Source organism: Asterias amurensis, chromosome 1 (assembly GCF_032118995.1).
Source record: "Asterias amurensis chromosome 1, ASM3211899v1".
Taxonomy (NCBI): Eukaryota; Metazoa; Echinodermata; class Asteroidea; order Forcipulatida; family Asteriidae; genus Asterias; species Asterias amurensis.
Genome location: NC_092648.1, coordinates 29238937 through 29257159, shown reverse-complemented (window position 1 = coordinate 29257159; position 18223 = coordinate 29238937). Strand labels below are relative to the sequence as shown.

General features: G+C 38.0%; 2 protein-coding genes across 4 annotated transcripts in view; one reads left to right on the top strand and one right to left on the bottom strand.

Annotated features, from left to right (window-relative positions):
- The window catches only part of LOC139936050 (B-cell lymphoma/leukemia 11A-like), an 86365-nt gene extending 72760 nt beyond the window's left edge, over window positions 1–13605 (top strand). For all 3 annotated transcript variants that reach the window (XM_071930779.1, XM_071930773.1, XM_071930763.1), the window contains one exon: window positions 280–13605. In XM_071930779.1, the coding sequence (XP_071786880.1) occupies window positions 280–2378 (2099 nt within the window). In that variant the 3' untranslated portion in view covers window positions 2379–13605. The remainder of the gene's footprint in view (window positions 1–279) is intronic.
- A 1627-nt stretch (window positions 13606–15232) lies between these two features.
- LOC139942906 (uncharacterized) overlaps window positions 15233–18223 on the bottom strand; it is a 31233-nt gene continuing 28242 nt past the window's right edge. Inside the window, exon 26 of the mRNA XM_071939760.1 lies at window positions 15233–17843. Within this exon, the coding sequence (XP_071795861.1) occupies window positions 17263–17843 (581 nt within the window). The 3' untranslated portion in view covers window positions 15233–17262. The remainder of the gene's footprint in view (window positions 17844–18223) is intronic.

The window sequence follows — 18223 nt, the reverse complement described above, 5'->3', positions numbered from 1 at the left end:
AATTTTTTGCATTTTCTTAGGCAGGACTTTTTTTTTTGATGGTTGCCCTAACTTTCCTTCACCCTCTTTTCTAGGGAGGTGCTACGAGGATGAAGGTCTAATCTTTTTATCTGTTGGTGTTTTGTGGGAGGGGGGGTTGGCGGTTGGAGAGACTCTCTCTCGCACGCTGGCGATTGAATTTGTTGTGGTTGGGTAATACTTCATTCGCTTTTACAAGTTGAGTTTGAATTTGCATTCCCGATACTGACCCATCATTTCTTGTTTGTCTTACATTTGCAGATCCTGAACAGTCCAAGACTTACATTTGCTACTCCTGTAAAGATTTGTTTGAAAATGCTGCAAGTCTACTTGAACATGTCCAGTGTGACCACGGGATGCAGATCTACCAACAGCCCTGGAAGACCAGTGACAGTAACAGTACGCTATCAGAATGCAGCTCTCGATGCTCCACGGAGGCCAAGACGTCCCGTAAGACTCACACACCGGAGTCTCCTAACAGCGACGTCAAGGTTATCCTACCCACATCCTCGTCGTCGTCGTCGTCATCAAGCGCAATCCCTCTGCCACCTCCTCCACTTCCTCCTCCAATACCCGCTGTTTCCATGCCAGTGTCATCATCTGTTGCAGCTCCTCCATCAATCCACCACCCCCCGCTGCTGGTCCACAGCCCCCACGCCCACCTTCCAGTACATTCCCTCGATGGAAATCCACTCTCCATGTTCATGCGACCGCCAACAAATGAGCGACACATGTACAGTGGTCCTGTCAACCCTGGCTCTTGCGTGACACTACGGGAGGTTCTAGCACCAGACCATCCCAACATGGAGCGGGTGGGTCTGAACAGCCACATGATGATGTCGCAAGGCTATGATCATAATTCCCATCACGCATTCTCACCAACCAATCCTTCAATTGTGGAAGCCAATATTGACATGTACTCACAGCGACTACGAGAGCTTGCTGCAGCGGGTCCGATGATGCATCCCAAAAAGAAGGGGTTCCATTACCCGGTGTTCGCTCCCCGCTTCAAGTCCCCGTTCTCACCCAAAGTGAAGGCCTGCGAGTTTTGCGGGAAGACTTTTAAGTTTCAAAGCAACCTGATTGTGCATCGTAGGTCTCACACAGGGGAGAAACCATACAAATGTCAGCTGTGTGATCACGCTTGCAGTCAGGCCAGCAAGCTAAAACGACATATGAAAACGCATATAAACAAGCCACCATCTACGCTGACGTCACCACCTTCGGAACATCAAAGCCTGGGAGATGAGGCCAGCGGTGGGGAGACCAGTGCAAGCTCTCTCATTAAAACTGCTGTGGACAGATACATGAGTGAGAGTAAATATTCCAGCAAAGATACATCAATCGATGATGAAGAGGAAGAGGAGGAGGAGGAAGAAGGGGAAGAGGAGTTTGAAGATGAGGATGAGATGGAGGAAATCAGTGATGAAGACGAGAATGCTGGCGAAAATTCCTCGGATACAGAAGGTCCGAGTCGGAATCCTGGGGAGGATCACCACGGAGAGAAAGAGAACCACTCTTCCCTCTTGAGTGAGGTGATGAAACGTACAGGTCTGAGTGAGATTCAACAGTATAATGAGGCCTATCGTCAGGCCATGGCTGAGAGATATGTAGACTGTCATCGTTCATCGAGAATAGAGGAGCATGGTGCAAGACAAATACCCGACAGACATCAGATAGAACTTGGATCCGGTGAGGAGACTCTGAAAAACGTCTTGGCTGGCACCAGCTTCCGAGACCATGAGAAGGAGTCGGCCTACCTTCGGGAATCACCAACATTGTCGCCAAGAAATGCCATGATGGGGTTGGAACAGGTGACCAAGCGTATCAAAGTAGAGCCGTCATCTCCAACTTGGCCGTCGGAGTCCAGCAGCCTTCCCAGTAAAGACCCTTTCATCCACTCACCGGGTCACCCCTCGGAGAGTAGCCCTTCCACAAGTGCCACCAATGGGACACTCTCTAGCTACTACAGCAGAAGCAACAGCACAGAGAGGCCCTCGCATTCCAGCCCATCTGGCACTCTGCCCTACAGTAGTCTTGGCATGCACAAGTCCCCAAAGCAGATAGCAATGGACCGGCGCAGCGGAACGTGTGAATTCTGCGGCAAAGTATTCAAGAATTGCAGCAACTTGACGGTGCATCGACGAAGTCACACCGGCGAGAAGCCGTACAAGTGCAAGTTGTGTCCGTATGCCTGTGCCCAGAGTAGTAAGCTCACACGTCACATGAAGACGCATGGGCACGGTGCAAAGGAAGTCTTTAAGTGTGAGGTGTGTGGCATGCCATTCTCGGTTTACAGCACGCTGGAGAAACACATGAAGAAAAATCATTGGGGTAATATCAGAGGTACCACTCGTTGACAACGTCCCAAATGCCACAAAAACCATCTTGGTTCTTGTCAAGAAAAATCCAGATTTGTATGGTGTCAATTTCCAAAGTTAATGCCATACTTAGCTGCAAATAAAATTGTGTCAAACATCTAAAAGATACTTATTATTTTTCAATTTCTGGGTTGATTATGTGGTTACTTCGATTACATTTACGGTTAGGGAAAAAAGGCAAACATGTCTTTAATAAGACAAAAACCAACAAAAAGCACCCAAATTTGAATTGACCATACATTTACAGAAGCTTTCTTGATTTTGATGAAACTCTTTAGGATACAGTTATGCACAAAGCATCCAGAGTTTCTTTAATGCCATTCTTTTTTATGGCTCTTAAGTTGGCTTTGTACTACCGCAATTTTGTACTACATCAGAATAAGTTAGCGGATATTAGGTGCTTGGGCTAGGTTCCTGATTTTTCTATTTGTTCTTGGTGATTATAGATCGGTTTAATTGATCAATTTACAAAATGATATTTTTGTTTACTCTTTTAAAATCTTTCAAGGGTACATTCTGATAAAGAATTAAAACTACAAAATTATTTCTGATATTTTTTTTAAGTTGTGGTATGGGGAAATACAAATCAACAATAGTTCTGATTTTAAAGCTCCTTGCACCAAGTCAACAACACTTTGTGAAGCATCGTTTTCCACACTAATTTTTTTACTTCTATTTTCAAAAGAATTTTGGGATGGAAGTTGGATGAAATGATTTTTGTATTGGACGTAAGTGGAATGTTCATGTGATCTTTAGTGAGCATATGATTGGTTACAGTTAGCGCGATGCCTTGCTGCAACTGGTTGTCACATCAATTTGACAAAAGAGTGTGTGCACCAAATGTAACTTGTTACACACCTTTTCATCAAGCACAAACACACATTCACACCCTGACTTAATGGCAGTTACAAGGTACTATCATTGTTGTTCTATTGTTCCCTTTTTTGAAGAAATTCTCTGTTGGTACCGCTAGTATACAAATATTGACTGCTTCGAGTGCTATGGTTAAAACTATGACTCCCGAGGTGATCCCCGGAGCGTTCTATTTTCCCGAGGCGAAGCCGAGGGAAATAGAACACTCCGGGGATCATCGAGGGAGTCATAGTTTTTAACCATTGCACGAGTAAAAGCAGTCAATATTTGTTTATAACACCCCAACTATTTCTAAAACCTGTATTATTATTATTAAGTTACAGACCTGAATGCTACAATCCACGGACGACGCGAACACAGATTGTAAACACTTTTACCTACTGTGTTGCATGTAGTGTCGGACAATCCGAAATGGTTACAGACTATTAATTTATCATCCTCATACACGCAACGGACGTCTGGGTACTGCACGCCGTGTGCTAGTCTGTCGGACTAGCGCACGGCGCCATGTGCTAGTCTTCGGACTAGCGCATGGCAAACCGACGCTCTATCACACGGCCGTCGTCTAGCAAAACTAAGACATGTCATGTGACGCGCTCTAAACCAATGAGCAGGCACAATACTTGCAAGGGGTGTTATAAAACAAAGAAGTACCCTGTAAGTTGCCACCAGTAAGGGCACACCCATGCACACTATCGTCTTATAGCAAAACCCACATTGGGGTTATAAAGGGTTGCCGTTTGGGGATGACTTTTGTGAAGAGTTCTCCCAAACCTGACTAGCCCACACTGAATGGCATAATAAGGGCCCACGTACATATTATACGTGGACTTCCTTATTTCTAGAAATGAAATAGCTGAGATGTGATACGCGTAAAGGTTGACTTGTGCAATATTTTAGAAACTATTCTTGGTTTTCTGGCTTAACAGAAAATGTGTATCATACTTAAAAGTGTAGTACAAACTTGTACACAGACATATTACAACCAGTTGGTTCTTAGTATAGGCTATGGTTCTTCTGGAACTCATAGTGAGGGTGATGGTGATAAAGTTTTTATTGGGGTGTTGTTGTTTTTGTTTTTTTGGTTTTTTTCAATCACTTGCAGCTGCAAACGTTATTATATGTAAAGTATATTGTGAAATTTACAGAGTTGATAATTAAGGCATACGTTAGAGACGGTGGTGGCTCTTTCTTTCTTTCATGTGGTTCGTATCTTCCAGCTGGTTAAACCAGAGTTGTATGTTACACTTGACGGTAGCTCTAGTCAGCAAGTGTTTTTTTTTGGTTGTTTTTTTTTATAAACGTCCTTGTGCCAAAGCTGTGTTACTTGGAACTTGGTTCCTGAAATGTGTGTTTCTCATTTTTCTGGTTTGATTTTTGTCTTGAACCTGTTATCGCTCTTTAGTTTGTAATTTGCATCATTATGCTTGTAAATATTACTGTGATATGCAGCTGGCTTCCAATTAAAAAAAAAAAATAAAAAAGGGCTCTTTGTTACAAATATAAATATAAAATATATATTATAATTACACTTGTTGCGTGAATTAAGAAATATGGTGTTTGGCTTTTTTTGTGTGTATTTTTATATATTATTAAGCATGAGTTTTAGATGGACGTAGGTGTTGTATATAATGGCCCATGAGGCATCCAATCATGTATAAAATACATGGTTAGGTTGTAAGAACAGATATGTAAAAGAGAGACACATTGCAGCTGAGTTTTTGTCAGTAACTGTCATCATAATGTGAGAGGAGAGAGCACTGACGTAATTAAACAAAATTAAAAATAGTAAAAAAAGTCTTTGAGACAAGAAAAAAATTAATTAAACCTTGTTAACGAAGTGATTTCAAGCTAAAAGCAACACGTATTATTAAGGTGTATAGATTTCAAAAATCTAGGAATTTTATTTGTCGTTTGGCCTTTGCAACTATACAATTGAACTGTGATTTTATGCAAGTTATGATACCATAAAGATGGTGCTTAGAAAGTAGGATTCAGCGTAAGGTTCTAGAAGGATTTTCTGGTGTCGTTCTGTCGTGCTCACGATTCGACTTGACCCAAATGCCCCACCCTCTTTGATCAGCGGTGAAAACCTCTGACTGAAGAATGCATTCACTTTAAGTGAACGAGGTTCACACACTAGTTTGTGTGTATCTTCCACATCGTTGGGGCATGGCCAGTCAGGGACGATAGATTTGTTCATGAAAGGTTTTGGCCAGGCCCAGGGCTGCTGGAAAAAAAAAATACAGAAATTCCATGGCAGGGTGCACTGCTGTATGTGTTTAATTATACAGTTTTTAAACATGGACTGTATGTTTGTATAGTGCACAGCCAAATGCAAGGTCCCAACTTTCCCTTGTTAGTTAACACACTGATGCAAGTATTTAAACACAACTCATCTCACTTTTATGACATTGTAGACTTAACCACCATCCAAATAAGATGGTCTATTTTAAATCACATATTGCTGCTTTTTTATAATAGAGTTTTATTAATAGTTACATAGTAACGACAATGTAATAGAATTGAATTTTTTCCAAATTTACTGAAATAACCTGTGGATATGTCACACATAATGCGGCATCCATTATCTCTATCAAATTCAGCACATTTTTTGTGTAATTTTTAAATGCCAAGAAAAGTACACTATTGAGTCCGGAGTGGCCACTGTTATGGCATGAATTGTTCCACTGTAGACCCAATTATTGGAGTTCAATATTTTATGGCTCATACAGTGTTTCTTTTTTAGTCATCATGTAGAAAAGGGGGTGATTAATTAAGTAAGTCTAAAAACATGTCTTTATTGTCAAATTTGTGTTTCACAAAATGTTTTTAACATTTTTTTACAAGATGTATTTTACTTAGCTTGATTGTTAAATGCTTTTATTGCTCTTATGTTCTTCTTACATTCGGGTTATTGAGTGAACTCACTAAACAAAGTTTAAATAATTTTTTGTTTGTTCCTAAAAAAAATTCAATATTTCCCTATTGTCACCCTTGAGATTATACTCTGAGAATAAAAGAAATAATGTAAGCCTATCATGAACTCTGTTATAAACAGTTTGGAAATCTCCCCCAGTGCCTAGACTTTTTGAAGCAATTCATTGCTACCTTTAACTCCAAGAGATAAATAATACCAATGCTGTTTAAAAACTTTATAAAAGTTTATGTTTAAGTCTTGTTTTTATTTGCTGCACTTATTATATAATATCATGCATGTATAAGATAAACTATTAGATTTTTTTTTGCTCTGTACTTCCATGTGTGAGGACACAATAATCTACAATTAGTTGCTTAAAGTAAGATAGATTGTTAAGATCCTGTTAATCAGAAATTAAAATGGTGTTAAGGTAGAAACCTGCATTTTGGATTGATGTTCAACACAGCTCTTTCCAGACTGAACCAAAAAAGAAGATAATTTGTCGGACAAATAATTTGAGTCCAAGTTCTCTTTGAGGCTCACTCTACCACCGTTGTCTCTATGGTCTATCATCTTGACTCTACAAAAATGTCTCCCATCATACCAATATGCAATAAGTGTACAATTTATCACCGACAAATTTATCACAGATTGAACGACCAACTCCAAACTGTAAGATGTTTCTATGGGGTTCATTTTTTATTCTTCAATTACTTCAAAAGTTATCCTTTGTGATATTAATGCAACCTCTCCCGTTTGGAGACAAAAATATGTAATATTTTATACCTTAGCCTTTTAATATTCCTCTTGTGTTTAGTTTGGGTTGTACTACATCAAGGCAAAGTTGATACAAATAGGATTGTAAATTGTATTGCTCTCCAATCCTTTCAAAGGGGGGCTTTGAATTTACAGATATTTCCCTACATCTACCTTGTCTGGGATTAGAGGCAAACCTAACTCAAAATGTATGCCAAAAAATCAGTTCTTCATTTTTCAAAATAGAAGAATGTTTAGAACACTTGCATGGAACAACTAATTACAATGAAACTTTACTCCCTAATTGGATACACCTTGATTGATCCACTAATCCGTAAAGGTTATTTGATCCACTAATCTATAAAGGTTATTTGATCAACTAATCTGTAATGGTTAATTGATCCGCTAATCCGTAATGGTTAACTGATATCCACTAATCTATAAAGGCACATGTATCTGGTCTTTAGAATGACTGTTGATCAAAAGTAACATAATTTTAAAGATCTATGCATATTATTACATTTCAAGAAATATTTGTTCTGACTTCCGTGAGAGAATGAAATGGATGATGATAACCAGTAGGGGTATGCTATACCCTAACTTCATATTCCTGTGGAATGGCACACATCTTGTTGTCAACATACGAACTGTTCATGACATGTTCAAATTATTATAAAACTTGACAAACTGAAATCCCAAAACTGAAAAACTGAAATATACCAATTAATGGCATACATAAGGAACTTTATTTAGTTCGAGTTTTTTTAAATTCAAAATCAATAAATACACAGTTTCAAAAAACAATTGTTCCACTTTTTAATGATATTTGTTTTAATACTTCACTCATCTCACTTGATCGTTGCATATCTTCATCTAAGTATAAAATGATAATAAATGTAAAACCTGTGACAATGACCATGAAATATGCATTTTTAGAGGTAAAATAATTGTTGATAAATTGTAACATTTGAACCATTGGAGGCTACTAATTCACTCCTACAACTTCACTAAGTAAGATTCTGATTATTGTTTATCTGCAACTTGATCGTATGCAATTTACCATGGTAGGTCTCACTGCATTGAGATTGGATGTAATGTCACAAAGCACTCACACACAACAGGGCCTAATTTCACAAAGCTGACAATTTTGACTTAGCAAAAGTACCAGCCACAATACCATACAGTTATCATTTCTGCTTAGCCAGGAAACTTACTGAGCAGAATTGCCTGCTTGAAGGCAGGGTATACTTATGGTAGTTATTTGTGCTCAATTGGTTATCGAAATTGCATAGAAGTTTTCAAATGCGTGAGAAAGGCTTAGAAGTTATTTAACAGCTGAGTGGAATTGGGCCCTTAAATTGTTCTTACATTTATCAGAATACTTCACAAATGTTTTACTGTCCAATCCACTGCTCTTCAATAAGTTTGAGAATGAATGTGTTTTGGAGGAAAATCCCAAACTGTATCCTCGATTAACTGCTAGAAACCACTCAGAGTGCAGCAGGATGCAGCATTGGTCATTTATTGGTCATATTGAGGCATCTATTAAACCTTGGCTCCAAATCTGGGCTACGGGTTCTGGGCATCGAGTTCTAGGCTCCAGGCCAGGCTCTGATTGGTGTTGAAGCAATGTGCGAAATGTACACTGATCCAGATTTATGATGGAGTTCTAATTAAGGTTCAGAAGAGAGGTCCATACTGCTGCTCTTAAAGTGAATATACTTTCAGAAGACTGTTTTAAAAGAATAACATAAATTATCCCAAATAAGGAGAATATTTTGGATTTTTGCCGAAAAATGGCAGTAAATTGAGAAACCATAAGTCCACATTGTACACACCTTGATGGTTGAATCTTTCCCTGGTGGTTTTATGCTTGTGTTTTGACTTTGTTAGTCTACCATTGACTTTAATGTTCTTTATCCCTCGAGTGTTTCAGCCTATCGTGCCTCTCTACAAACTATCAACAACGCAAACAAGACAATGAATTTTGCAAATATCGCCCTCTATTCATGATTTGTAAATCTATTAACGATCTAAACGACCCATCAGTCAAAACTGAGTTATGTGCCTAGTGATTACTATAGCAAACCATTTCGTAGGGTACTCTTTTTAGTAAACATGTCATTAAAAAATGAACTTCACGTGACCACTTTATGGGGTGATTTTTTCACAGTATTTTTGAAAGTGTAGCTTAAGTTTTAACTTGTATCCTTAAATAAAACATACAATTATTGGTGTATTGATATTTTAAAACTCCTTTATATAAAAAAAAATAAAAAAATTGAAATGCAAAAAAAAAAAAGGTAAAATATATGACAAAATTGCAAAAAAAATAGTTTAAAAAAAAAACACACATACTATCTTCTCTTGCCACTTTCTCTAACTGTATAGTGTTGTTCATTATGCACCGAGAACATGTCTTATAAAAATAGGTTTAACAGAATTATGTGTAATCACTATGTAACAGCAACTCATTTAAATGGAGCCATTATGTGGTGAAGGAATAATATACGGTTTATTTCAATATTATACATCACAGTAAGTTATTCAATTTGTTCTGATGGTTATTTGTTAAATGTATTTACGGCAGCTAATGAAAGGCTCCTATTGGTATGAACAGAAAGTGACGTTGGTGTACTACCACGCTTCAAAACCAAATGGGACTTTCATAGGCAAGAAACTTTGTGATATTTTGCACTGTGAGGGGGCATGTCACACGAGGCAATTTTCAGGCAATCCCTTCCAGGCATCTCAATGAAGAAAAGTCATTTATATTTAAATGCTAACATATTTCTCTTTGGGCTCACTTGTGCTACCAAAGTGGTCCTGAAGCAAGCACTGCAGTTGGTTGCCTCCAAGTTGCCTGCAAATGTTGCCCCGTGTGACAAGGCCCTTAGGTATAATAATGTATATAATGGGGCTGTGGTTGGCCCTATGCCTGCAGTGAGTGGATTTGGATTTGGCTTTTGGCTTGTGGCGTTTGCTGCAGTGGTGATGTTACGTTTGTGGTTGATCTAAGCTTAAGCCAGAGCCAAATCTGTCAATCCGGACTTAGCTTACTTTGATCATTGACTGGGATTGTGAAGTCAGTTTGTCAAAGTACAGCTGATATCATAGAGCAAGGACTATTATGCTGAAAGGTCCGGTCAGAACTGGCAGTCTGGATATTTCCTAATCCGTTGTATTTGCATCCATGCTTTGCACCAACTGTCCCTCTCTCAATTCATTTGTTTTATCTTTATGATGCAACAATGAGGTTAATAATAAATAAAAAAACAAATCCTGTCTTTATTTGCAAACCAAATGCAGTGGTTCCAACTGACCCTTAGAAAACTGTATGATGATTTGGATGTTGTTATATCAAAACCATGATGCACTTTTTGTATGATTCTATAATAACATCATACAAAGTTAGATCTGTGCAAGCAATGGTTCCTTCGTGGCAATTCGTAGACTTTCTGTTTGTTTTAATTGTGCATAATGTACTCACCCTGTTCCAAGCTCGGAGTGAAACACCAGTTACGCAATTGAGTACTGAGTGGTCACCCTTGAGGGCCAGATTTCAAAGAGCTACTCAGCTGTAAGCAAAAAGAAGCAGGTTACCAGGTACAGATTGTACACATGACATGTCATGTTTTGACTGGTAACGCAATTCTGCTAAGCATATATTTAGGCGCTTAGCTACTTTTGTACTTGGGCAGCTCTATGAAATTGGGCCCAGTGACCTTGCAGTTGAACAAAAAAAATTCTCACTGAAATCAAAATATTGCAAAATGTTTCCAAGCCAAAAAGCGCTTTATCGCTCTCGAAGAAAACTTTCAGCTCCCCTGTCTTAATGAAGAATCTTACAAAGGCCTTCATTGTGATTATCTAATACCTATAATGCATCAAAAGAAATCTTGATCGGTTAATGCCTGATAAAGACCTTACTATTTTACTGCCCTCAAGTTGTACAGGACCAATATCAAGCACTTATTCCTTCACTGTCAGTCAGAACAAACTATTGACTGGCATTGTAGAGATAGATCTGTCCATCGTCCCTTTAAAGGAAGTGACTAACCCATGGTCAAATTTATGACGCTGTAAACGGTGAAACTTTGCAATTCTGTGGTAAACAGCGCCATGAAATTAAGCCCAGGGCCAAATTTCATTAAACCTATAAGCACAAATCAATGGTTAACACACACAAAATTATGCTTAGCTGAAAGAAACAGGTTACATTGTTACAACTGACGCCACACTCATTTTCTGCTTGGCAAAGAAATTTGCTTGCTAAGCAGTATTCTCTGCTTAAACAGCTTGAATGAAACCCAGCAGCAATGGGAGCAAAAGCTGGGGTTAGTCAGGTGCATCAACTGCTGCATTATTTGCTTATGTGATCATTCTCAGCTTACGAAGTAAGCACCTAATTTCTGTGCTGGCAACAGAGCTTTGCTGACCAATACAATACACTTGCATGATCTTAAATTAATCTAAGTGCTTGGTTTTTACCTGAAGACAAAAGGAACCTGAACAACAACAACCCCCCCCCCCATATTGAAAACAGATTCTAATGATATATTATCAAAGAAAGAACACAGTTTTGAGATTTGGTTATGAAAAAGAACTTTAAATAAAAATTGCTCGTCTCGCACATTTTAACCAGATTAACGGAACACTAAAGCAGGACAAGATTGAGTTTCACATTTTGAAGTAGTCTTGGACAATAATAAGATGCGATCATAAGCTAACCCGTTTCCCTGTTAATTATGAAATAAAACTCCTGCATCAGTTATTGGATAAACAGGTATGTGTGTCTGTGTAATCTTAGACTGGGTACTCTCTGCACACGGTGCTTGAAAAGGTTTCTGTGAACTTGGAGACTTTGCACTCTTGAACTTCTGTGTTTAGAGAATCTGAACTTGACTGTAGTTGATGCTAGCTCCTGTCAACCTGTCTCCTTTGGGTTTCAGTTAATGGTCAAGAGGTTGACTTTAGACCTTGAGTGGTTTCCTCCTGCTCGGGCAAGTTGAAAGGTTTTAGCAGTGTAGCTATTTCTAGCATAAAAACCAACAGGATGCCTGCATGTGGGTTGGACCCAATTTCATAGACCTGCGTATAAGCACAAAAAGTCGCTAAGCACTACTAGAATAACGGTCACCAGCCAAACAATCATGTCACAAGTACAACTTGTGACTGGTATCCTGCTCAGTTTTGCTTAGCAGAAGATTGTTAAGAACATTTCCTGTTAAAACGGCTTTATGAAATTGGGCCCTAGTTAGAGCGCTCCATCAAGGCAGACATTCATGAGTTCTGTTCACACGAAGGAGTCCAACAGTTTCTTGTCTGTTTATTCTAGGGACACTAAGAAGCACGAAGCATAGATGGTGGAACAACATTGGTTGAGACTCTGTTTTTATTAAAATTTTAGTGTTTAACCAAGTAAAAATGTTAAAACGGTTTTTGACTAGTGATTAAGATAATGGTTGTATTGTTTACGAGTCGGGTGGTTATGATTGTTGAACCTTTTTCATAAGTTTGTTGTTAATGTATTTTAATCTTACAAGATAGATTGGGGGTAAGGACAAAGAAATCAGTTATTTTTGTCTTGGCTTAAAAGATCTGAAATGGGATGAAAGAATACAATGACCTAGATTTTAAATTATTAGTCTTTTATCAAGACGTTAGTGCAGGTTGTTTTTACACTAGATGGTGTACGTCCTTGAGTTAGAAAGACTATAGTGATTTTGGCTTGAGACTTATAATAGTGTTTCTCCACTGATGAGAAAATGTTGCTGTTTCAGCAAAATCAGTCAGTCCCACGGAATTTGACTGATTGGAAACCAATAAATATTTTATAAAAGTAGGAATTGGATCGAAAGAAGTTTTCAAGGTCTGATAAATACATTTCCATAAATAAACAATTACAAATGCTAGGTCAGTGTATTTTTAAAGATCTACATTTCATTTTCTTTTTTGCTGAAAGAAATTATCAATCTTTCTATGTTTCCTTGATACTCAGCAACTGGGTAGGGAAAAAATATAATACTTTTGGGAAAATTTAAAGAATTTTTTAAACAAAATCAAATGGTACTGCCCGCATAAAGGGGATAAATGTTAATGTTTTAATGCAAGTATCAAGCTAAGCTTATAAGCCTATGTAGCCCATTTTGCTTACTAGTTTTTTTTTTTTTTACATAATTTATGTACCATGTTTTTTGCTTGTTGTTCATAAGCTGTATATGTTGTGCTTTTTCATTCTCGAAAAGCATTTTGCTTTGGAGGGAAACTCGGCCCACTTCCTACTGTATAATAACCTAATGGTAATCATAGACTGTACCTAGTAGGTTACTTGTGTTAGTTTACAAACCAGTATATGTTCTTTGATCGACCTTGCATATGATGTAGGCCGATCTTTCGGTCAGTTTTTGTTTTTTTATGATTTTCTTTTTTCGCTTTTGAGACTCGGAGATGCTTTTTTTTTGTCCTTTGTGTTATTCTTGGAATAAATATTGAATGATTGAAAAATAGATGTTTGTTCAAGTGTCTATTCTTCTAGTCCATGATATTTGAAAGTATAGATTGATATTCTACTCCAGCATGCGGTTAATTAACTTAACTTACTAGATGAGAAGCACTGCAGCTTAAACATTTTAATCTGAGAAACATTTTTCAGATTTCTAAGGGTCTGTGTTTGTGAATGCTGCAGCCAGAGATGTACTCGGTACACGCAATGACCTCACTAAAAATGGATGAATTGGAGGTTCTAGTCAAAACACTGAGACAATTTTTCCTGTTTTCTCAGCAAGTAGACACTGTTCACTGAAACTTTTACATGTGACTTATATTGTATATTTCTCTATAATGATGTGTGTAAATCAGCATTACAGTTTACAAAACCAATTTATGACCATGCGTTTAATACCTGAAATATCTTTATTTCATGAGTTTTGAAGACTCTGACCTGGGTTGAAACCTTTATTAAGAGTGAGACTCGACTCTTTGGATTCCTAGTAAGACCAAAGCTATGTGTATAGTCGTTATTACTCATTTCATTTGTTAACAAGATATGTTTTTGAGCAGTGTTTGTTCTGAAAAGAAGAGTTGTGAACCACCAGTTCTTTTCAGAACCACCCAAAAAGAGATATTTACATGGTGTTAATGCAAACTTCTCTATTTGTGCCATGCAGTTTCAAACCATTTAATTGTGTTCTCTAAAATGTAGCGTTAAAAGTACCTTCCATTACAACTCAATCTAAATATTTGGTTCGGATCCTAACTTAGTGGTTCAGATCCTACCTCCAAGGTCCTGATAGAAGAATTATGGAGAGCAACTGCACTTCATTAAAACAGGTTGAAATTTTGCTTCAGCGTACTTCTCAATTACCCTTGGAATGTTGATTTTGATTGGCCAGCATTGATCTCTCCACTCAGTGAAAGCAACATTCTTATTGCATTGAAACCGACCCAGCCTGACCGTCCAAATTGTGTGCTCCATTATCGGGAGAGTCAACACTGCATGCACATGCATCAGGCACATGCATCAGGCACCCCAATAAACCCATTGCCTGATTTGCCGCTCATCAGGTTAACCAAATGACATGTATTGACATTACCGGCCAATAATATTGCCACGTGTTCAACTGTTGAGAAATATCTACTCCCATTTTAATCTTTGTGAGATATGGTAAACACTACGAGAGTGCACTGTTTGGTTTGGGTATATCCACACCACTTTACCCAAACCTAACAGTGAGTAGTGTTTCATCCCCCATACCTCAAAATGGCTTTTTGTACGGCGGGGAACACAATGGAAACATATGCCTAGTGGCTGACATGTTATATTCTTTGCAATTTTGTTGTTTCAGTTTTCTCTACACATGAACCCTCTGTTGCGCATTACCTTCAATATTAATGAGTGACACTCACTTGAATCAGCAGAAAGTTGAAAGTCTTTAACATTCAAAGTGCCAAGTTGTGTTTCGATCACATGTTAATGCAATGGACATTGGAACCCAAGGCCATGTCTGATGTAGCAGCTACGGCTACGGCTAGATCTCCGCTTCATCATGCATTGGAATATACAACATCCTTAGCAGCACACCCTTAGCAACAGCCTTAGCAGTAGCTTTAGCCACCAATTCAAAAACGGCCTAAAGTTAAAAACTTTGAATTCACTTATAGCAAAGTTTATTATGTGTATACATTGTACACTTTGGCTGTCTAACTACAATGATGAAAACAAAAGTAGCAGCACATCAACAATTGATGATTTCAATTAAAGAATTTTTTCAATTCAAGTGTATCAATTTTGTGCAAACGTTTTAATATTCCACTAGAAGTTACAGGAAACTATCAAACCATTAAACTGTGAAGAATTTAATTAAGCATTCAAAACAACACATTGCAACACCAAAGTTTAAATTGTAATCTAAACACCAGACATTTTCAATTATCACATAATGTAATTTGAGTTCTCAATGTGTACTCCATTGGTAAAAGTGTCCTTTGTGCCTTCAACTCTTTTTTTCTTTATTTTTTGCTTTGGCTGGTCCTAAAAGTTTTGAATTTCAATTTTTGTTTTTGGTGCGACTGTTCTTCTTAAAATAAGTCACTCAAGTAAAGTATTCAAATACAGGAATTTAACACTGCTTTACAAAATATAACCCAAGGTTTAAGAATCCTTTTATTGGCTGCCATCGCTGAGGTCAAACAATGGGAAAATGCATGAGAGCACTTGCAACGCACAGCTCTCAGCCAATGATATGTCTATCTTTTACCTCAATGAGGGCGCTGTTTGAGCTTCTGAAGAAACTTCATATCTTACCAATGACTTACACTGCTATTAAGGCACTTGCATAAAACAGAATAAAGACATTAAAACCTACGTACAGAAAATCTCTCAAATAACTGACACATAATGTGCTTGCAGGCGCCCAGTTTCATAAAACTGTTAAGCAGAAAATACTACTAAGCAAACCTTATGCTAAGCAAAAAAAAGGTGGTACCAGTCACACAATTTAAACTTTGTGGAATTTTTCCTAGTAATAACCAGATTCTGCTAAGCAATATTTGTACATGCTTATCAACTTCATGAAATTAGACCCAGGTGAGTTCCATGTGAACCTTGCACCACACAGGTTTTTAGATTTCGTCTTTGTAATTTGACCACCATGGTCATCTCATGGTAACTATGGCACTTTTCTTTCCAGCAAAAAGTGAGCCGGATCCCAAACCCAAGCCACATGGTATTAGTGTACACACAAGAGGTCCATAAAATCATTAAAAGCACATCAAATAAAAACAATTCTTTCAAAATATATATATATTTAAATTTCTTGACACTATTGAATACACATGTTGTTCTTTAGCTCTTCTTGGTCAAGTCTATGAATTTCATCAAGCTTGATTACAAATGAGAAAATCTCACAAGTAAGTTTTCTAATTGACATTTGAATTGGGTTCCCTAGAATGAAATGAAGTTACTTCATCAAATTAGGGTTACTTCAATTATTCGTTTCCCGTTCACAAGCGCCTGCTTCATGCATCGACCACCAGACAAAATGTTTACTATTTGAATAAATTTTCTATTTAAAAAAAAAGTTTTGAAATCTAGAATCAAATAAAGTTTTCAATTTCCATATGTTTTTGATCAAATGAAAAGCACACACAACCGATTAAAGAAGTTCAGGCACTACATTTATGCAGACAACACTCTGAAAGAGCCTTGACCACCACCCAGTCACTATTCTACAAAATGTATCGAAACAATCATTTGTGAACGACTTGAACAGGATCCAACTTTTCTTATCCAAATCACAACTTCAATTGTTTTTGTATTTTTTTTTTATTGAGGGGAGGTCATTTTAAATGATTTGTTTCATGCAAAATTATACCATAACAGTGGCTCCAAGGTGAAATTCAGTTTTGTGATTCACTCATTTTCCAATAAATAGGGTCTTTAAAAAATGGAGAAAAAATACTAAGTCTCAAACCTCATGCCAAAATGGTGAAAAATGCCACCGTCAATTTTTGTCAAGTCCAAAACAGTCGACGGAGTCACATTTCTAAATGGTTTGTACATTTTTAATTTTCTATTCATTCTTAAACTCAGATGCCATGAAATCAAACGACATTGAATTGGAGCTTATGGTTGGTAACAAATTCCTCTGTGGAATGTAAAGATCAATTTGTTTTTGCTCTCTGATGGCATCATGTTTCAAAAATCGCTCTGAAAGAGTATCAAATAGGTCTCTTTCTATTGGAAAAAGAGTGGATCACAAAAACTTGACCTGACCTGTCTTAATCCTGTCTGTTTGATTGTTTGTCCGTTCTTTAACGATGACCAGTGAGAGAAGCCTTACTACCAGCCACAGTTGACTTCATGGGGATGTGTTCAGTGGCGCCCACACTAGGAAGACCTGTAGTACAAGCATCCATGAAGCTGGACATCTCACCAGTCGCCTTCTTCTCGTAGCGGGGTGGCTCCGATGACATACCCACCTGCATCAGGTTGTTGTTCTGCCCAACCATGGTGACAGCAGGGGGTGCCACAGTGGTGACGTTACCGTACTGGTTCCCGATCACGGCAGGCTGGCTGAAGTTCAGTGGTGGCAGGTTGTACATGGGTGCTGCTGGCATCATTGGGTTCTCTAATGGACCACCCATTGGCTGGTTGTACCCCTGGTTGTAGCCCTGGGCAGCCATGACCGGTATCCCCACAGCCATGACCATGGGTGCCTGTTGCTGAGGCTGTGGTTCTGGTTGCCTTGTCGGCTGCAGCTCCTCATCTGCTCCTGAAGAGGAACCTTTCTTGTCCTTGCTGCAGTGTTTGACGATGAAGACTGTTGACAGCAGTAGGACGATGACACCAAAGAAAGATCCCACGGAGATAATGATGATCATTTCTAATGTCACTGAAAACAAAGTGTAAGAAACTCTTCATCAAAGATCTGGCATGAAATTGATAAATGTTCATAAATATATGAAACAGTCTTTATTCTTTCAAGAAATAGCATTCAACTAGAACCGATACGTACAACTTGACGATGACAGTTTAACCTCTTCACATGGGACGGCATGTTGTTTTTGGACAAACAATACGGCAGGCATTTTCCAACGCCAAGAACAACTTAAGATTTTCCTAACTTTTTTTTTGCTGACAGCCTTTTGGCTGACATTTTTATCCACTCAATCCTTCCATTGTGTAGCATGCAAATAACTGCAAAACAAGTGATGAATAATGTTACAGATTTTTGGCACTGTAATTCACAATGAATTTTTCAGAGAACAGTTC